The sequence below is a fragment of the Pelobates fuscus genome, chromosome 8 (assembly GCF_036172605.1).
Source record: "Pelobates fuscus isolate aPelFus1 chromosome 8, aPelFus1.pri, whole genome shotgun sequence".
NCBI lineage: Eukaryota > Metazoa > Chordata > Amphibia > Anura > Pelobatidae > Pelobates > Pelobates fuscus.
This window is the reverse complement of record NC_086324.1, coordinates 57,407,631-57,425,714: the sequence shown is the minus strand read 5'-3', so window position 1 is coordinate 57,425,714 and position 18,084 is coordinate 57,407,631. Positions and strand designations below refer to the sequence as shown.

The following is an 18,084-nucleotide window of genomic DNA, read 5'->3' as shown; positions in this document are numbered from 1 at the left end:
GCAATAGAAATGCATCATAGCCCCCTTGGTAACATACTTTATAATACATTATTACACATTAAATATGGGAGAGTGGTGTGAATAGGGAGTTTAAAAAAAACAATTTCAGATGTATATCCTGATCTTTAAAGAAACACTCCACGCACCAAAACCATTAAAGGGACACTATAGTCACCTGAACAACTACAGCTTAATGTAGTTGTTCAGGTATGATCTATAGCTCCCTGCAGGCAATCTAATGTAAACACTGTATTTTCTGAGAAAATACAGTGTTTACATTGATTGATAGGAATACCTCCAGTGGCCGTCACTCAGACGGCCACCAGAGGGACTTCCTATCATGCAGGGCCCTAAAAATACGTCTGACGTGTGCAGGAGAGAGAAGACACTGTGTGCGCGCCTTCTCTCTCCTGCCTGTCAGCAGAGGAGAGGGGGCGGGCAAAGACCGCGAGCTGAGCTGTCAGTCAGCTCAGCTTGCGGCCGCGCACACCGCGCGCATGCGCGGTAGTGCGCTCAGGACTTCAGAGGGCGGCATGAATGCCGCCCTCTGAAGTATGTGCGCATGTGTGGCGAAGCCGCGCATGCGCACAAGGGAGCAATGACGCTTCCAAATGGAAGCGTCTGATTGCTCCCTGCTCGCGCCCGCCTATTTCGTCATTTTGACGAAAAAGGGGGCGCGGCTTCACGAGGCTCCCGGCGCTGGAACCAGGTGAGTAAAAACTGCTGCCTGGAGAGTCCCTTTAAAGCACACTGTATTAGTTATGGTGCCAGGAGTGCCCTCCAATAATGGTAAGCTGTCAAACTTTCTGCTCCTGCAAGGAGCTTCTGTTAGCTCCACTGAGCTAAGTTCTGCAGTACAGAGCGGCTCATTTGCTGAAAGCATCAGCTGAGCATTTTCAGCCAATGAACAAAGTTCTGCACTGTGCAGTTAGCACAGTGGAGAGGGCTTCTGGGTGCACAGGAGGAGGTGACTGGCACCTGGCGAACCCCAGGTGTATTGTTAAACTGTTCACAAATGGTTTGATTTCTTAGCATGGGACTACAACAGGGCACATTTGGCACCACAGCCAATACAATGCACTCTAGTAGTTATGGTGCTTGGAGTGTGCCTTTATAGATTTCCCAAGCTTTGCACAACCAAGACACAGTGAGGAACTACTAATAAGCCCAACCCCAAAACGTTCCACCATCATAATTAAAGAGGAAATATGGAACTTCTTTAAACTAGAGGAGGATGCTTCCATTTTCTAATCCATTTCCCCCAAACAGTCTTCAATGTCTCTTATTGGAATATTAGAAAGGCAGGGGATCTCCATAAATTATAACAGGCTTCAATAACTCAACAAAAATGTGCATCCTTTATTTCCATAGAGCATGCAGTATGAAAAGGGTGTCCAATCCTAAATACAGCACTAACAGCTGGCACATGGCCAAACGCAGGAAAGTGGGGTATAAAACTGCCCTCTGGGAAACATATAAGTCAGAACTCTTTGGATTTGGCGATTATGATGACAAAAAAAATGCAAGAATAAAAGCTGTATTTCATGTACCCTGAATGCATACACTAAAATGGTTTCTATAATGACTTGCTGATTTTGATATTTAATTTTCCTTATAAAGAATAAAAAATGAGTGAAGTAACAAAACCTGCTTTGTAGAGCTTAAAATTTATTTTTTAATGTCTGGCACAAACTTTCAACCTATTTTTTTTATGTCTGGCACAAGAAGAAGTGGTGATCGTTATAAACTAACAAGTATCTGACATTGTGAGTTGAACCAGGCTCGGCCACTCACATTCCAGCTGAGCCACTATACAATATCAAAAGCCACTATGAAACACCTTGAGTAATTACTGCTAATTATAATTATATGTCACAGAGTTAAAACTTGCCGCGGTTCTCACTTTATTTTGGCCCCGGTGCACACTGCCAACTAGTTCGACCCTATGAAATTGCTAGTTGCCTTTGGCACTCCTTGGCATGAATAGCCCATTCTGTAACACACTGGCAGACCACATTCTTGAAAGGTTATAAAATGGGGCATTATAGGGAGATGTGACTTCATAATAGGGTGGTGAACTTGGAAAGCTGCTAGTTTGCTACATATTTTCCAACTAAATCTCTGTCTTTTATAAATAATTAACAATTTATGGTGTATTCATAGATACTCACTAGACCAATTGCTATTTCCCTGTTAAAAAGACACACTGTGCCTATATTTTGTGAAACGGCATAAAAGTAACTTAGCAAAATTACAAGTTCATAAAGTCTTACTTCTTCATTTCCAGACCATGAAAGCTCTTTTGCTCACTCCCCTCTCTTTCACAACATTCGGCACATGGACCTCTGCGGCACAAAATGCCTAATGAGCATGTCACTATTGCATCCTGTCTGCATGGACCCACTGGGACTTAAGCCTAGTTAAAGTCAACAGACATGCTTTTATGTACAACACAGCCAAGAATGGCGGTACACAATCAAAGGTAAAAACGTTGATCTGAGATGCATGTTGACAAGCTCTTATTAAATTTCTTAAAATAAGTCAAATATATACTGTATATTCTGACATGAAATCATTCTTCACAGTGTATATACAGGGTGGGTCAAAAGTAACTTCCCCATTTAAAAATAAAATATTTTTTTTTGCATATATATATATATATATATATATATTTTTAGATCCTTAAAAAGTAACCTTGGGAGATAGGACGAAAACATTTCCAATCTGTGTTGAAAGAATATGGGCTAGACCTGCCTAAGTCCAGATGGGGTATACCACAAAAGGTAGTTGAGAATGACAGGGCCAAGATCCTGTGGGACTTTCAGATCCAGAAGGACAAGCAAGTACTGGCCAACCAACCTGACATCGAGGTGGCAGACAAGGAACGAAAGACTGCAGTCGTGGTGGATGTGGCAATAACATCAGGAAGAAAGAACATAAGAAGATTGAAAAATACCAAGGTCTGAAAGAAGAGCTAGAAAGGATGTGGAAAGTGAAGGCAGTAGTAGTCCCAGTTGTGATAGGAGCACTCGGGGCTTTGACTCCTAAGTTGGGGGAGTGGCTTCAACAGATTCCAGGTAGGACATCTGAGATCGCTGTCTAGAAGAGTACAGTTCTAGGAACAGCTAAGATACTGCGCAGAACCCTCAAACTCCCAGGCCTCTGGTAGAGGACCCGAGAATGAGGAATAACCATACCACCCAGGAAGGGTGAGAAAACCAATTTTTTCAATTTTATTTATTTTTTACATCCTTAAAAAGTAACCTTGGGAGATAGGACCAAAACATTTCCAATCTGTGTTGGAAGTGCTACCAAAAAGAAAATTATAATATTGAGAATTAAAGAAGCTATCTCATTTCCAAATGGTAAAGTTACTTTTGGCCCTTTTTGTTATTGATGGAAAAAACTGACAAATACGGCTAAAGTCACCATTTTTCTACTCAAGCAGATATCATATGCATTGACATGGACTTCACATATTCTTAAAGAAGTTACAAATTCTTAAACTTTCACCCCTTCAATATACTTTCAATGCATTTAGTTAATTCTACATCAAACAATGACATTCCTACTCAATGTATTTGCACTTAACAAAATATTCGAAGCTAAAAAATACCCTCTTTAAGTTCCAAAACTGCTGCAGGTTACAAAAGTCATCTCCAGCGCTATATACAAAATATTCTGACAGCTATCAATTAAATGTGCGCCATAAGAGAATTATAGTCAAAATATGACTCTTAATACGCACTCAAGTAGCAGCATAAGTTTTATGGTCTTGTCCCATTATCCTGAAGCGATGGATAAATCTATCCTAAATTCCCTCATGTGATGTATAATGTACAGTGTCAAAGACCACAAAGCAGTGAAGCAAATTAAAAGATTCCTGTTAAATGAGTCTTCGCAAGCAAAGAAGTCATTTTGATGATAATGTCCTGATGCTTTGATATGAAAGTGCAGCACGTGGGTAAAACCTATTTATAAAATGGCTTGGGTAAATGGGATTGGGATAAATAGGGCAATATAATTGACTAATAAACATTCAAGGGACTGCATGTGTAAATGTGTAATGACACAAACGCTCCAAAACAGACATTTGGAGTGTGTACCTCACTGTAAGAGGATGATAATATTAAGAGTTCTCAACCGCAAGACTAGAGAGGAGAACCAAACTTAACGTAAACCTATCACTTGTGGACTGAGTTGTTTGCCCCATTGATATAGTTGATGCATCCATACTGTTACAGCATATTTACGTAAGAAACTAGTTAAGATATTACTAATTGCATACTTCCCAAGTGTCCCTATGTAGGAAGGACAGTCCCTATTTTGTGCCCAAATCCCTCTGTCTTTCTTCTCTATCCTAATCTTCATCTTTTCTAGGAGCTCCATATTGTGTGAGTGTATAACGGAGTTTCACAGCAATAATACACAAAGTAATGTGTCTCTAATCTACACTAAATGTGTTTAGATGTCCGTCTATGTAAATAAGATACGTTGTTCATGTTCTAAATGACATTTTAGTTGTATAAATTGTTATTAATGTTTCACGCAACATTTTTCAGAAAAGTCCCACTTATGGCCACACTCCCACTAACACCCCTAAAATGTAAATGTTTGTCTTTGCCCATTTGAAATATTGAAAGGTATGTAATTATGAAATTTACATGTTAATGCAAACAAAGACAAAGGTTGAAATTAGCATCTAACAAATGCATGATCTAGCAAAAATGAGAAAATGTCCCAAGTGGATCTAGTCAATGGAACCAACTCAGATGACCACTCAGTCAACCACTAATGTGAGTCAACTTACAGTGAGGAGTCTATAGGAATGTAAAGGTAACAGTACACAAAAATGCACCTCTGTATTTAGATCACTAAGTCTATAAAAGCACATAATGTTCTAGAGGAGGGATGGCAGATATTTTTGAGCCCAAATGTCATATCTTCTGCGGACATATATCAATACGTAGCAGAACTAAAAGTGCATAGACCCATTACCATTGTAATAATAAAGATTATTAGTGTATAGACCATTCTAATAATAGCGATTAGACTGTATATGAAATATAAAATTTGTTAGAGGTTTTTTGTTTTTTTACTAAACAATTGAACGGCAGTCAATTAAAAGCTGCATTTCAAGCTTAAAGAACATCTCGTTCTTAGTAAATAAACTTGATGGTAGATAAAAAGTATTCTTGAGTAATTAAAGGTATTATTTTTGTGCATTAGCAGTAGGTTAGTTGTCAAAAAACTGCAATAAATGCAATAAGATTGCTTTTCTCCTAGACCTAGAACGATGAACCACGACAACCCGTATATCTCGGCCATGCTTAGTGAGTAATGAAAAATAAAAGTGTGCAGGAACTTTGGGTATGGGGAGGGGACATTCCTCCTATAGTCAAAGGGTTATTCTTAACAAAACAGACATTAGGCAAACATCATAAAAAACATCTGAACGCCCCTTGGCAGGTGCAACATATTGAGACTCAATTTTTCAAGAAAACAGAATTTAACTCTATAGCTACCAAACCAAAGTTAAAAAAAAAGTCTTCTCCTGCTAGTTTTATGCTGTCAACACAAAGAGTCTTTATCAACCACTCTTGCATCGGCGTGTAAAATCTCACACATAAACAGAATGAAAAGTGTTAGGATTCCCAGATGAGGAAAAAAATATTGTGTTCCTTCGATCTAAGCTTTCTCCAAATACCTCATTGAGGTACAGAGCCTGTTAACATTGCAGTCTTATATAAAGAAAGACAGTTTTTTTTCCCGTTAGGCTCAGTTCACCAAGTGTAATACCAAGTCACTGACCTCTGAAATTTCTATTTGAGAATAACATTTCAACCTTTTGATTTTCTTGTGATAGAAGAACAGGTTGAGCCAATATGTTACTTTAGTAAATTACCACTAAAGTCCCGCAGACCACTTTATCTCATGAAGTGGTCAGGCTGCAGTGGTTCTGTTCTTTTAACTGTGCAATGTAAAACATTGTGTTTATTATAAACTGTAATGTTTACATTGCAGGGTTAAATCCACTGAAAGCCAATATAGATGCTTCCGCGGCACTGATCAAGTAAAACTCGGTCATGTGACTCAGAAGCCCCGATAGGAAAGCATTGATTTCATTCTTTCCTATGGGGCAGCATCCATGCATCAGATCCCCAATGCTTCTCATAGAGAACCATTGGAGACACTAGCACACTCTGGAAATAATTGATTGGGCTGGCCAGGGTAGTAGCCAGGGTAGTAGCAAAAATAGCAGCTTTATTGGGGGAAAAGCATCAACGTTTCGACCCAACAGGGTCTTTATCAAGCCTACTAATAAAGGCCCAGTTAGGTTGAAACATTGCTGCTTGTGCCCCAATAAAGCTGCTATTTTTGCTACGACCTTGAGCGCCTGGACCGGTATTTATTCTACATATTTACTTTCTCATTGACAGTCATTGAGGTGATTCTGTCCCCAATTATAAAAGCATTGATTTCTTTTTAAATTAGCACTTTTAAAAACGGACACAATTGTGACAGTCTGCAGACACACTAAGCACTATATGTGTGTGTGGAGTGTTCCTTAAACAAGCAGGTTTACAGCACTTTGGAAAAATACCTAACCAGTTATGCACCCACACCTTTGGTCAGCATCACGGGCTGAAATGTCACCCGAAACAAGGCACTGACCTGAAGATGTTTGTTTTATACATACCCCCTTGGCATTATTCACCCAGTATACACTTCACCAACATTTTTTGGGTGAAGAAATGAGTACAGCCCTTCCAGAGACCCTACAGTTCTATTTAAAGGGGAAGTGGCATGTCACAGGATTTGTCATACTATGTGTACTTACCCCCAATATTCTGCAAATATCTGTTTATGAGATTTGAAAAATAAAATAAAATGTAGGAATCCACACAGTCAGATTTTACTCTGTCCTGTAACTAAATACTAGATACTGTCGACTAAAACTATACTAAAGCCAAAACAATTCAGATGAATAAAATACGACTAAAACTAAAATAGCTTTTTAGTCAGAAGACTATGACTAAAACTGAATTGAAATTTGCCGCCAAAATTAACAGTCCACAAAGAAGCTGTTAAAGGGGCAAAAGAGACAGACCAGGGCCTGGGAGAGAGACACCTAGAGGGACTGGGAGGACACAAAGAGACACAGAGGGGCTGGGCAAGGGGCAAAAGAGACAGATAGAGGCTTTAACTAAACCCATTAGATTTTAGTTGTGTCGACTAAAATCTACTAGATATTTATTAGACTAAAATCTACTGGAGATTTAGTCGATTAAAACTAGACTAAAACTAAAACCATTAAGACGAATAAAATACGACTAAAACTAAAATGGCTTTTTAGTCAAAAGACTGTCTATGACTAGAACTAAAGTGATTTTTTTTTCCCGCTGAAATTAACACTGGCGGGTAAGACACATGGGGAGGGAGGAGAAGAAATGAGACACGTGAGGGGCTGAGGGAATGAGACACATGGAAGACTGGGGGAACACAAAGAGACACAGACAGGCTGGGGAAGGGGCAGAAGAGACAGATAGAGGCTTGAATTAAACCCATTAGATTTGAGTTGTGTCAACTAAAATCCCATAGAGATTTAGTCGAAAAAATTAGACTAAATCTAAAACAATTCAGATAACTAAAGTACATCTAAAACTAAAATGGCTTTATAGTCAAAAGAATATGACTAAAACTAAATAGAAATTTGCCAACAAAATTAACACTGCTGTCAACCACCATTACAAATTTTCTCAATTTCTACTAAACACGTAATTTAAAAAAAAACATATAATTATATGAAAAAAGATAAACACAAGTTATAGGTGATTTTCAATATTTCATTCAATAGTGTAAATCATATGACTGCATCCATTTAAGCCCTGCTTGAGAAAATGTAAAATTCTGAATTATATAATAAAATGTGAAAAATGTTGTTTATTAGATTCTATGAAGAGGCATTGGAGAACGTATAAACTACGGTATATTTGTAATTTGCCTTCAATTCCAATTGACAAATCAGGAAAGATTTGTGTCTATTAGGAACAAAGTCCAAACCGATTCTTTTGTTGGTTTGGTTTACCATTCGTTTGTTGGTTTGGTTTACCATTCGTTTGTTGGTTTGGTTTACCATTCGTTTGTTGGTTTGGTTTACTTTAGACATTTTCTTTTACCTTAATTGATTGTGTACATCGAATTTCAGTTCATACAAAATCCAATGTCTTTTGATCCTTCATGTTGTGTTGTTTTCCGTATACAGAGATATTCTAATCTTAGTCTGACAGATAATTATAACAAGTATTTATCTTGCTGCCTGGTGGTAAACAACACAGTACTTGGTTTCTTTCATCTCAGGGGACCATTTGACTAATGAAAGTTAATGATGAAATGACTAAACAAATATCCCATAAATAAATCAGAAGGGTGTGGTTTGATTGCAGAGGGTGGGATCGTAAAATATATATACTTCTACGTTTATTTTTAAACTACACTAAACACTATAATGGTGCTCACTGCCTTTTAACACTCTTTTCTGTTTCCCAACTCGAAGAGACAATAGCATGAACCTTTCAGCCAATTCACCAATTCTGAAGAAGCATCACTTGTTTAGACAATTCTGGAGTTCATTGGTTCCATCAGTTTTTTCTGGGATACATATTTAATCACATGGCAGCAGTTTCATTGAGGAATCGTGTGTTTTCTATTACCTTAACAACAGTTCCATTCATGCTTTTTCGAGTGGGGTGTGAATCTAAAGCTGCAGCAATTTTTATATGTGTAGTTATAAACTATATGGTCAATGATCGTCTATGACTAAGTCCATATGGGTAAAACCTCTTAAACAATGGTTATGATTATTAGTCTTTGCTTTTTCTTGTGATATTTTAATGGAATTTGAATAAAGGACCGTTACTTTTAACTATTTTCTCTCCGCAATTTATTAAATTGATTGAGGACTTGTAGTGCAATGGGTTAATTGTGTTTGGTTTAGCAGCTTGAGAGACCACTCTATCTAAACTCACTCCTTTCTTATACACATCTAGAGCTTTTCATCAAATTATTTATCTGGCTTGACTATGCATGGAGTACAGGTTGTAATTGTGTCTTGAGTGTCCAATTAATCTCGTAGCTGTACATATACTATAAAAATAGCAGACACCTATAAATGTACTCATCATAAAACAAGATAATTCTCATCACAGTCTAGCACAATGATGGGTGGCCACAGTCAATTTGACCACTTCCAACAGTTTTGATCAAAATCCTATTCTGCTTTTAGTATATTCTTGTACCCACTTGAGTCACCACCCTTTATCTAAATTTTAGGAAGAGTAAGTGATAAAATCTAATTTTACCCAAATGCATTTAATTCACCCCAAAACGTCATACTGTGTTCGTTACAATGAAAGATTTCCTTGTAAAGTCTTAATTGTGACTGGGTACATAACTTTTTTTTCCCCCTGCATATTTTTCCTCATTCAATACCAAAGACCCACCATAAAACTTTGCCTCCGAGGGCTGCAACATAAAGATGTTGTTCCAATATTAGATTAAACAGCAACGCAATGAGAAGACTAACCATAAAGACAATTAGATTTACATTCATGTGTAATTGAAGAGGACAAAGGCCCCATTGGAAGCATGATGTGTGAGTCACTCTAATTCTCAAATGCTAACTATGTTCATATGACACAATCCAAAGGAAAATATTACCTTGCACATAATAAGCTGCTTTATAGCAGAGCATTGCCCGGCAGCGAGTTCTCTGCCGTCTCTAGCGGGCACTTGTTAGTGACCTCTAGGTTGCAAAATTTGGGAGGGTCATTTGGAAAGATAAAGAAATGTGTGAGCCAGTGACATTCGAACCTTGCAGTTTTCTTTTATGGAATTATAAATGGCAATTTCCTGTACAATAATGCAACTATTTTAAAACCCAGTTTAGATTGTACCCACATGTATAAGGGCATGGGTTGTGCTAATTTGCCCGTTAAAGGAATTACGTTGCTATCTTGCTATCTTATTAGAGGAAAACAGTCTAATTAAAATCAGCACTTTGCTTTAACTCTTCTACAGCAGATACAGCAGACCCATTTGTTGACATAAAATTTCTGAAAAATGCTCTGCTGTTTGAGAACATAAACAATGACGTTCTATGATATCTGAGCGAAGGTTTACTGCTAGTTCAGGATTCAAAATGGAAAATGGAACTTATGTGATCATACCCTGCCCCATGTCTGAGAAAATCAGGTGCAGGATTAGTCATGATTCCTGCATTACTGTCTTACTCAGGTGGTTTACTTCAAGTAGCCAGTACATTTTTTTTAACGTGCACTGGCATATGGGCCACTGTAAATATAAACCTACCTCTATAAATATAAGTATAAACATAAATATGAATTTTGGGTGGAACTTTTACAAATTAAATATGTTCCTAAATGGCAGTATGACTATGTGGTCACACTTCTTCAGGTGTGTACAATGTAGCTTTCCTTATATCAACTTAAAAATATCAGGGCCACTGTGACATACTACAGGAGAATGCCCTTTGAGCAAACTGCATTAACACAAACACTGACAAACCACACAGACACCTACATACACACAGACTGACTCCACACTGAACAAATACAAACCTAGATTTACACACACAGTGATTCTCCAACAAATACAACCCTACATTCACACACACTGCTTCTCCAATAAATTCAACCCTTAATTTGTACACTTACCGTATTCTCCACACAAGTTTACACAGCTTCATACCTGCATACACACACAACCACTCAGACATGCCACACAAAATAATGTCTCATATGGGATCATGAAGTTGATAATATGGAATTTTCATTTTCTAATTAAGTGCAAGTGAAATTGAAAAAGAAACATTGGCGTTAATAGTATTTATAAGCAAAACTTAGGAACAGTGATGGGATGGGAACTAGTCTTTAGGAAAAGAAAGAAAGAAAAGGGTAGAAGAAGGATAAAAGTTGGAATTAGCATTGCCACTTTTTTTGCTCAATTACTGCAACTCAAGGTTAAAGTCAAGGCACCATATACATTATGTACTATTTTTTTTTCTTTTAAATTACATTGCAATTTGGCCAATAAAAATATATGTATATTTAGTGTTTACACATAAACTTCCCTTACCTTGAGCCTGTGCTGCGGATGAGTGGGAGTATCCCAGGGCCAGAAGAGCCGTCTCTACCAACTGATTAAAAAGAACATCCCTCCGGACTAGTACAAACTCTGCATGTTCTTCTCGATTGTCCATCTGCTCCACGACGCAAAAGACGGGGAGCATCAACCCTGCGTCCAAATCAGAACGAGAAAAAGGGAGAAAAACTCATAAAGAACACTGTACAAAAAAGACAAATGTGTCAAAAAATTTCAACTGGAATTAAAAAAAAGTGTTGAAAAGTTAATTCGCAAAATTTAGGCCCATCTTCCTGAACTGGAAACGTCCATATTTCATCAATATTCCAAATATGGTTATATTGGCTTTTCTTTTGCAAACTTGGTTTTCAATCCACTCGTTTAGTGAGCCAGTCCCTTATATTTTTCTAATTAAAATCTATTCATATTTAGCATTTGTGTTTGTGACTTTACAGAGGTTATAACACAATAGTATCTTTTTTTTCTCAATATAGCTACATAGTATAATTATGGCAACATATAATTAAGCCACTTACAACTTTACATTTTAATGTTCATTATTCCAAACAGCAATGTATTTTTGTTAAATGCACTGCCTAACTCCATATAATACTGAAAATAGCCTACGTATTTACAGCACTTAATATTATATTAGCATTAGTGACTTTTAAAAGTCTTTATAGCATAATTAGAAATGTATTATTCATTTATTAATAAATATCCTTGATAAGTCAACATTGCAAATATAACTGTAACAAACAACATGTGTTACTATAGCGACAAAAATTGTATACAAGGTTTAAACTATACTGAAGGTATAATATAGCCTTTAAAGGAGTATTGCAACTATATTGAAAGAATTGTAATTTCTTAAAAAATCACATTGGCACTCAGACCATTTCATCTTAATGAAGAGGTCTGGGTTCCATGTCCCTGTCTTTTTTACGCTGTTTTTGTAATGCCAATGTTTTCATTGCAGGGTTAACACGCCGCTAGTGACACTAGCCTACCAATACGTCATATGGGGAATTACTGGATTGGCTGAGATAATCGAGACTGATAATCTCAGCCAGGGAGGCGGAGCGTCAGCATGTAGATTAGCTCACTTCAGGATGTAAGGTAAATAAAACTTACCTTTTAAATCCCTGCAAAGGAGCGAACACTTCTATAGGTAGGGAAACACGACAGCATTGTTTCTATCCTAACGCTGCAGTGTAACTTTAAGTCACACCACCAGTAAAACATACTAAAACAATTCAGTGAGGAGTGCAGCATAACGGTATCTAGCGAGAAACGCCATGCATCATGGGAATTTGCATGGAATGCTTTGGTTGTGCCAAGACTGACTGTCTTGGCACAACCAAATCATTCCATGCACATTCCCATTCAATGTACTGTAAAAAAAATAAACACCATTTGATTTTTAAAAAAACGGATAGCTTTTAGTTCTGCAAAAATCACACTTGTTAGAATGCCCATATAATATGCTATGGAAAAGTAACACAGGAAATAGATAGTGCAATGATAATTAAAATTAATATAAAAAATACTAGAAAATTATATTTCCCCTTTTTCCCCTAGGATCTGTCGTTTTTTAAATTTATTTTTTAACACAGGCATGTCCCAAATACGCACCTTACATGGCCTATTTTTTTTAATTTTATTTTTACTAGGCATATTTTGCATGTTATACTAAAGAAAAAGCAGGGACTACTTTTCGTTAAGTATAACCTGAACGCTGGCAAAAGTTGACACAGCACCACAGCTTCTGTTGATCTTGTCATTGACCGTTTTCATTTATACTCACCTCCCTTCCGTGGCGCATCACTTACTGAAGCGACGCGTCATTGATCCTTATTATTGGAGTTAATGCTGAGGTCAGTGGAACCCACTGGATCCCCATGTGCATGATATCACGTGAACACACAGTAAAGGGCAAAAAAAAATATTTTAGAATATTTAAGATACCTGCTCTGTGAAAAATAAGCCCCAGCAGGGCTTCAAAAACAGTAAGTTGAACCGGTCCCAGAGCCAGAAGAGGTTGAGGAGGTCTGATGGGGTTAAGCAAGAGAACCATCTTCTGGGGAGTGAGGGATCTATCTAGCGACAAAGCCGCTTTAACTAAAGCTGTTATAGTGAATCTTTAGATGTGGCTGTAAATAATTTTGGAACTGTAAACTTTCCCATTGCTACCTTTTAGGAAGTATTCCTAGCTCTCACTGCTACGCTCCACGAAAAAACAGACAATATAATTCCCTTTTTTATTCAACGACTATTTTCTCACAGAACGTTTTCGTGTTAAGGATCATTATTTTTTCATGTAAGTGGCACACAATTGTATTTCTTGAGCATAACACAGTAAAGAAGAGGAAGATTTTGAGTAAGGATGTCTGGATCGTATTAATGTGTCTCCTGTATGTCTAAGGCTTCTGCAAATAAGTCATCTTTTTATGTGGATATTTTATATTCATTAGTAGGAAAGTCATTAACTAAAAAAGAAAACCAAAACATTTTAACTAAAGAAATAGGGTTAATTCAGCAAGCAGTGTATATTTATATATATATATATATATATATATATATATATATATATATATATGAGTACCATTAAATTAGGTAATAGTAACAACCCCTGGATGTTGGGCTAAGGTAACATCCTCAGGACGTACTTGAAAACCAGAGTAATCTGAATGTACCTTTCCTGGTTAAATACTTTGTTATTATATATATATATATATATATATATATAAATATTTAGATCTGATTTACTATAATGTCACAAAGCATTTGCTGGGTGCGATATTTACATACAAATCTCTCTAATAAAGAACTTTGTATTCCAACTCAACTTTCACTGATTTTATCAATCTCCAATGGATGAAGGCTAAAATGACCCTCCTGGGAATAACAAATTCAACCCTGAAGTCAAGGATGGATTTCCCACAAGGCTTTCAAGGCCATGGCTTTATGGTGGTACTCAGAAGAGGGCCAGCCCATTCTCATGACATGGGGGCAATTACTGTCCACCCCAGTTTCATGCCTGGGGCAGGCCCAGACTGGTAAATCAGGCAAATGGGCCTTGATGCCATGGGCTAAGGCCGAAAGGGTAGATCACAGCATCTTGCAGAGAGTAGGCTCAACAGCTGATGGAGAGATCTAAAATCTTATCCCCCGTGCACACATAAACCAACACCGATTTCACACATGCAAACTACAGTCCCAATCCCTACACTCACACTACAGGTTCAATTTACCCATAAATTCAAACTATAGTCTCTATGCCCTCAAACACACACTATAGCCCCAATTTACCCATAAACACAAACTATAGTCTTTATGCCATTAAGCACACACTACAGTCCCACAAACTTACAACACTACAAGCAACCTTCACACATGCACATCCACCATCTGCCAGCCCTTTTTAACTTATCATTCAATCACTGATCTAGTCACTTTCATCATTCAGCCATTCAAACCACTGACCAAGTAACACGCATTCACACATCTTTGAGAAAAAGGGCCTTTAGGCAGCAAGGAGGTTAAGTCCAGCCCAGTCTGAACATATAACACAGCACAAGAGAGGCCATAAAACAGAAGAACTGCATCACAACAGACCTCAAAATAAAAGAAGCAAGGACTGATATAATATGTATAATAAGTATCTCGGTTGGGACCCAAGTACCATAAAACTGTCAACCCATCAATTCCATGGAAATTTAAATCCAAAACACAGTGGTAGACCCTATAATCATAAGGGATGAATGTCGGGAAAAATTGGGCGAAAGTGGAAGATATAGAGTCTGAACAAATAAGAAAAAGGAAGCACATAGGGTGTACAAAAATGGTAAAGGTGAAGAGAGAGAAAATACAGCATGACAGTATGTAAAATGTGGTTAGTGGCGGATGGCTAATAGTTAAGAGCGGAAGAAGGAAATGGTGCACAAAAAAATGCCTGATTTGTATAAATGTGTAAATAGATTGAAGCAGTAGATCATATCATTCTTCTTTAATCCTCAGTAATTCAGAGTTTAAAAGCAGACAATTTTAGCATTAGCACAATGTATAAGTTTGACCTCTGAACCTATAATTGAACATACCCAATACACAGAACAAATTGTCTCTGTGTTTGGATCACTAACCATTCCTCAAATAATTATGTGCTCTCTTTAGTGTATCATGAATCCGTTAGTTGACTTACTAATGTCAAACCAATACACCATCCTGTCTCCTATGTTTGTTTAGTTTAGCCCCTGAATTCTAATGAGCTAACATGTTGCTTTAACTTGCCTCTAATGTGGAATTATAATGACACATGATCGGTGAAATGAACAAACCTTCCAAAGTTATTTGTGAAATAAAAGAGAAGATGTACAAAACATGCAAGTTAGGTTTTGAAATATAATAGATATTACAAGTGTTATATAACAACATATTATCACCTAAAGGGAACCTGTCGTGTCCTTACTGACTTGAACTCTTTTATAAAACCTAAAATTCTGTGTATATATTGTACATGCAGTTTTGCTGGAAATGTATGGATTTGGAGAAAAACTTATTTTTAAAAATTGTTTTTTTTCTCAACTGTCTGGTTTAAAATTTGAAATTCTCTTTGAATTCATTCGAATTCGCAACAGGTCACCCATTAGTGAGTTCCCAGGCTATTATCAACGGCTCAGAGTATCTTTGTGGTTGAGAAGCCCAGATTAACATTACATGTTGCAAGGAGGTCCATGCCAACAACATTATAACTCTAAATGCACTGTTAGGGCTGCGGCACAATACTCAACCATTCAAGGTTGAATATTTTTTACCCCAAGAATAAAGTTATAAGCATGTTTTAAGTATTTTGGGGGAAACGGACAAGCTTTCATTTACAGTTTAGACCTGATACAATTCTTCTTTCAAGTTACTGTCCTAAATGAGATGTTTCCTTTTGCTGTCAAATCGCATGATATCATTAGGTCTTAATTACTGAAACAGGATTCAACTGCTTTACAGTGTATTACTCGTGTAATTGGCATGCAAAAACGAAATATTCTCTGGATCCCACAAATATACTTATTACCAAATATCGCCGTTGTTTTCTTCCAAAGAAAAACATATTAGAGGCTATTCAGCAAAACCTTCAAAAAGCATCAAATGCACTCATTTACCAAAATACCTGATAAATATGGCACCAATATCACACACAGTGGTAGTTAAACAAAGAGTTCGCTGGAAGTGACAGTGGTGATAATATGGGTCTAAAACTAGTATGTATCAATTACAAATTGTGCAGTGGGAATAAAAATCTTTTTTTTTTTTTTTTTTTAAATAACAAAATTTGCAAAGCTCTGCAGGGAAAGAAAAGGACTGCAACAAGGTAGAATAATGAGTGAACGCCCGTTATCTATGAATAGATATTAAATTCAAGCATAGGAATTCTCTGTATTTGTTAGGGATTTAAATGGGCACTCTCTCTGTATTTCCCCAGCACATCAGAATTTTTTTTAGCCATAGGCTGTTTCCCTTCTGAATCTTATGTTCGATTCCTTTTCTGCTCATGCCCACTGATACTTTGACAAGTTGAAGTACAGTATTGTTCCACATTTGCATAACTTTACCCAGTAAAGTAACGAATGAAGGAAGATCTATCAAAAATATAGGGTTTAAATGAATGCCACTTATTTGTCAGATAACTATATTAAATCAAACACGCAAAGCAGAATGATCATCCAAGGAAAGAAAATTAGAAATTAGAGGTGGGATTTTTCTGGCCATGCTTGACTGAACGACCACAAAGATATAAAAGAGAAAAGAGCAAATAATGTAAATTCATTAAAAGTAGAAATTCCTGGTATAAAATTAATAGGCACTCATACTTTCGAAAGCCTTTATAGTTAGAAATGCAAAGTCAGCATTTTAGAACAAAATTGTTCAAAAGCATCAAGTGTCACTTTTGGTACTTCTTCACCTTTCCAACACGTTTCATATATAGGTAACTTCATAGAAACAGATCACATAAATGGACTACGATAGAATTTACCGATTTTTTTCTTACGTTTTTTTTTTTTTTATATAATTTATACTTCTCTATGTATTTTACTATGTATTTGCCATGTTTAAATGCATATGCTGATCACATCAGGTGACACTCTCAGACAATGAATGACCTGAAAATTTGAAAAAAAGTTACATAATTAAAGCAGAATCATTTTAGCCACATCCTGAAGACCAGAGGGACGCCAGTAAATCTCCAAAACAGTTTGACTACTTAATGCAGATTGGAGCCATGGTACTGCTGGTGCAATAATCTTGTAGGCCTCCTGCTTTGCGAGTTTGATTGCTCTGTGGACGTGATGGGAGGAAGCATCATTAGCAAAAATAGGAAAGAAAAATTGGTTCATTTAATCACACCTGTTTGATTTGTTTCTATTTCATTATATATGCACTATATTAGATTGCTACATTTTTACATGATTCAGGGAGAACCACATTATGGTTCTCTCTATCAAATGAACATAAAAGAGTCTCTCTTTGAAAGTGGCAGCAATTGCTTGTTGCTAGTAGTATTTGGGAAATATTTGATTGTATGAGACACCCGAAAAAACTTTCACCAACTCGATGCCTTGGGGAAAACCAAGTTGAAATATCATGTGAATATATAAAACTAATGATATGTTCTACCGTAAGCCAACTATAAAGTACAGAGCTGTTACAAAGGCATGGCACGGGCACCTTTACCCACCTTTAAAAACATTATATTGGGATTGTGCCAGTAACATTCCATGCCTTTATTAAGATGTAAAAAGTCCTGAACAAAGTCTATTTTATTGAACAGTGGGTGGTCTCCATCTTAATTTGCACATGTTTGCTATTAGCATGAACCCAACAAAAGAATGTAGATTGGTTCATCCCGTTTATTGTCAAAGAGTAGCA

General features: G+C 36.9%; 1 protein-coding gene across 2 annotated transcripts in view; it reads right to left on the bottom strand.

Annotated features, from left to right (window-relative positions):
- SATB2 (SATB homeobox 2) overlaps nucleotides 1–18,084 on the bottom strand; it is a 136,549-nt gene that overhangs the window by 89,652 nt on the left and 28,813 nt on the right. For both annotated transcript variants that reach the window (XM_063429879.1, XM_063429880.1), the window contains exon 3: nucleotides 11,158–11,316. In XM_063429879.1, the coding sequence (XP_063285949.1) occupies nucleotides 11,158–11,316 (159 nt within the window). The remainder of the gene's footprint in view (nucleotides 1–11,157; nucleotides 11,317–18,084) is intronic.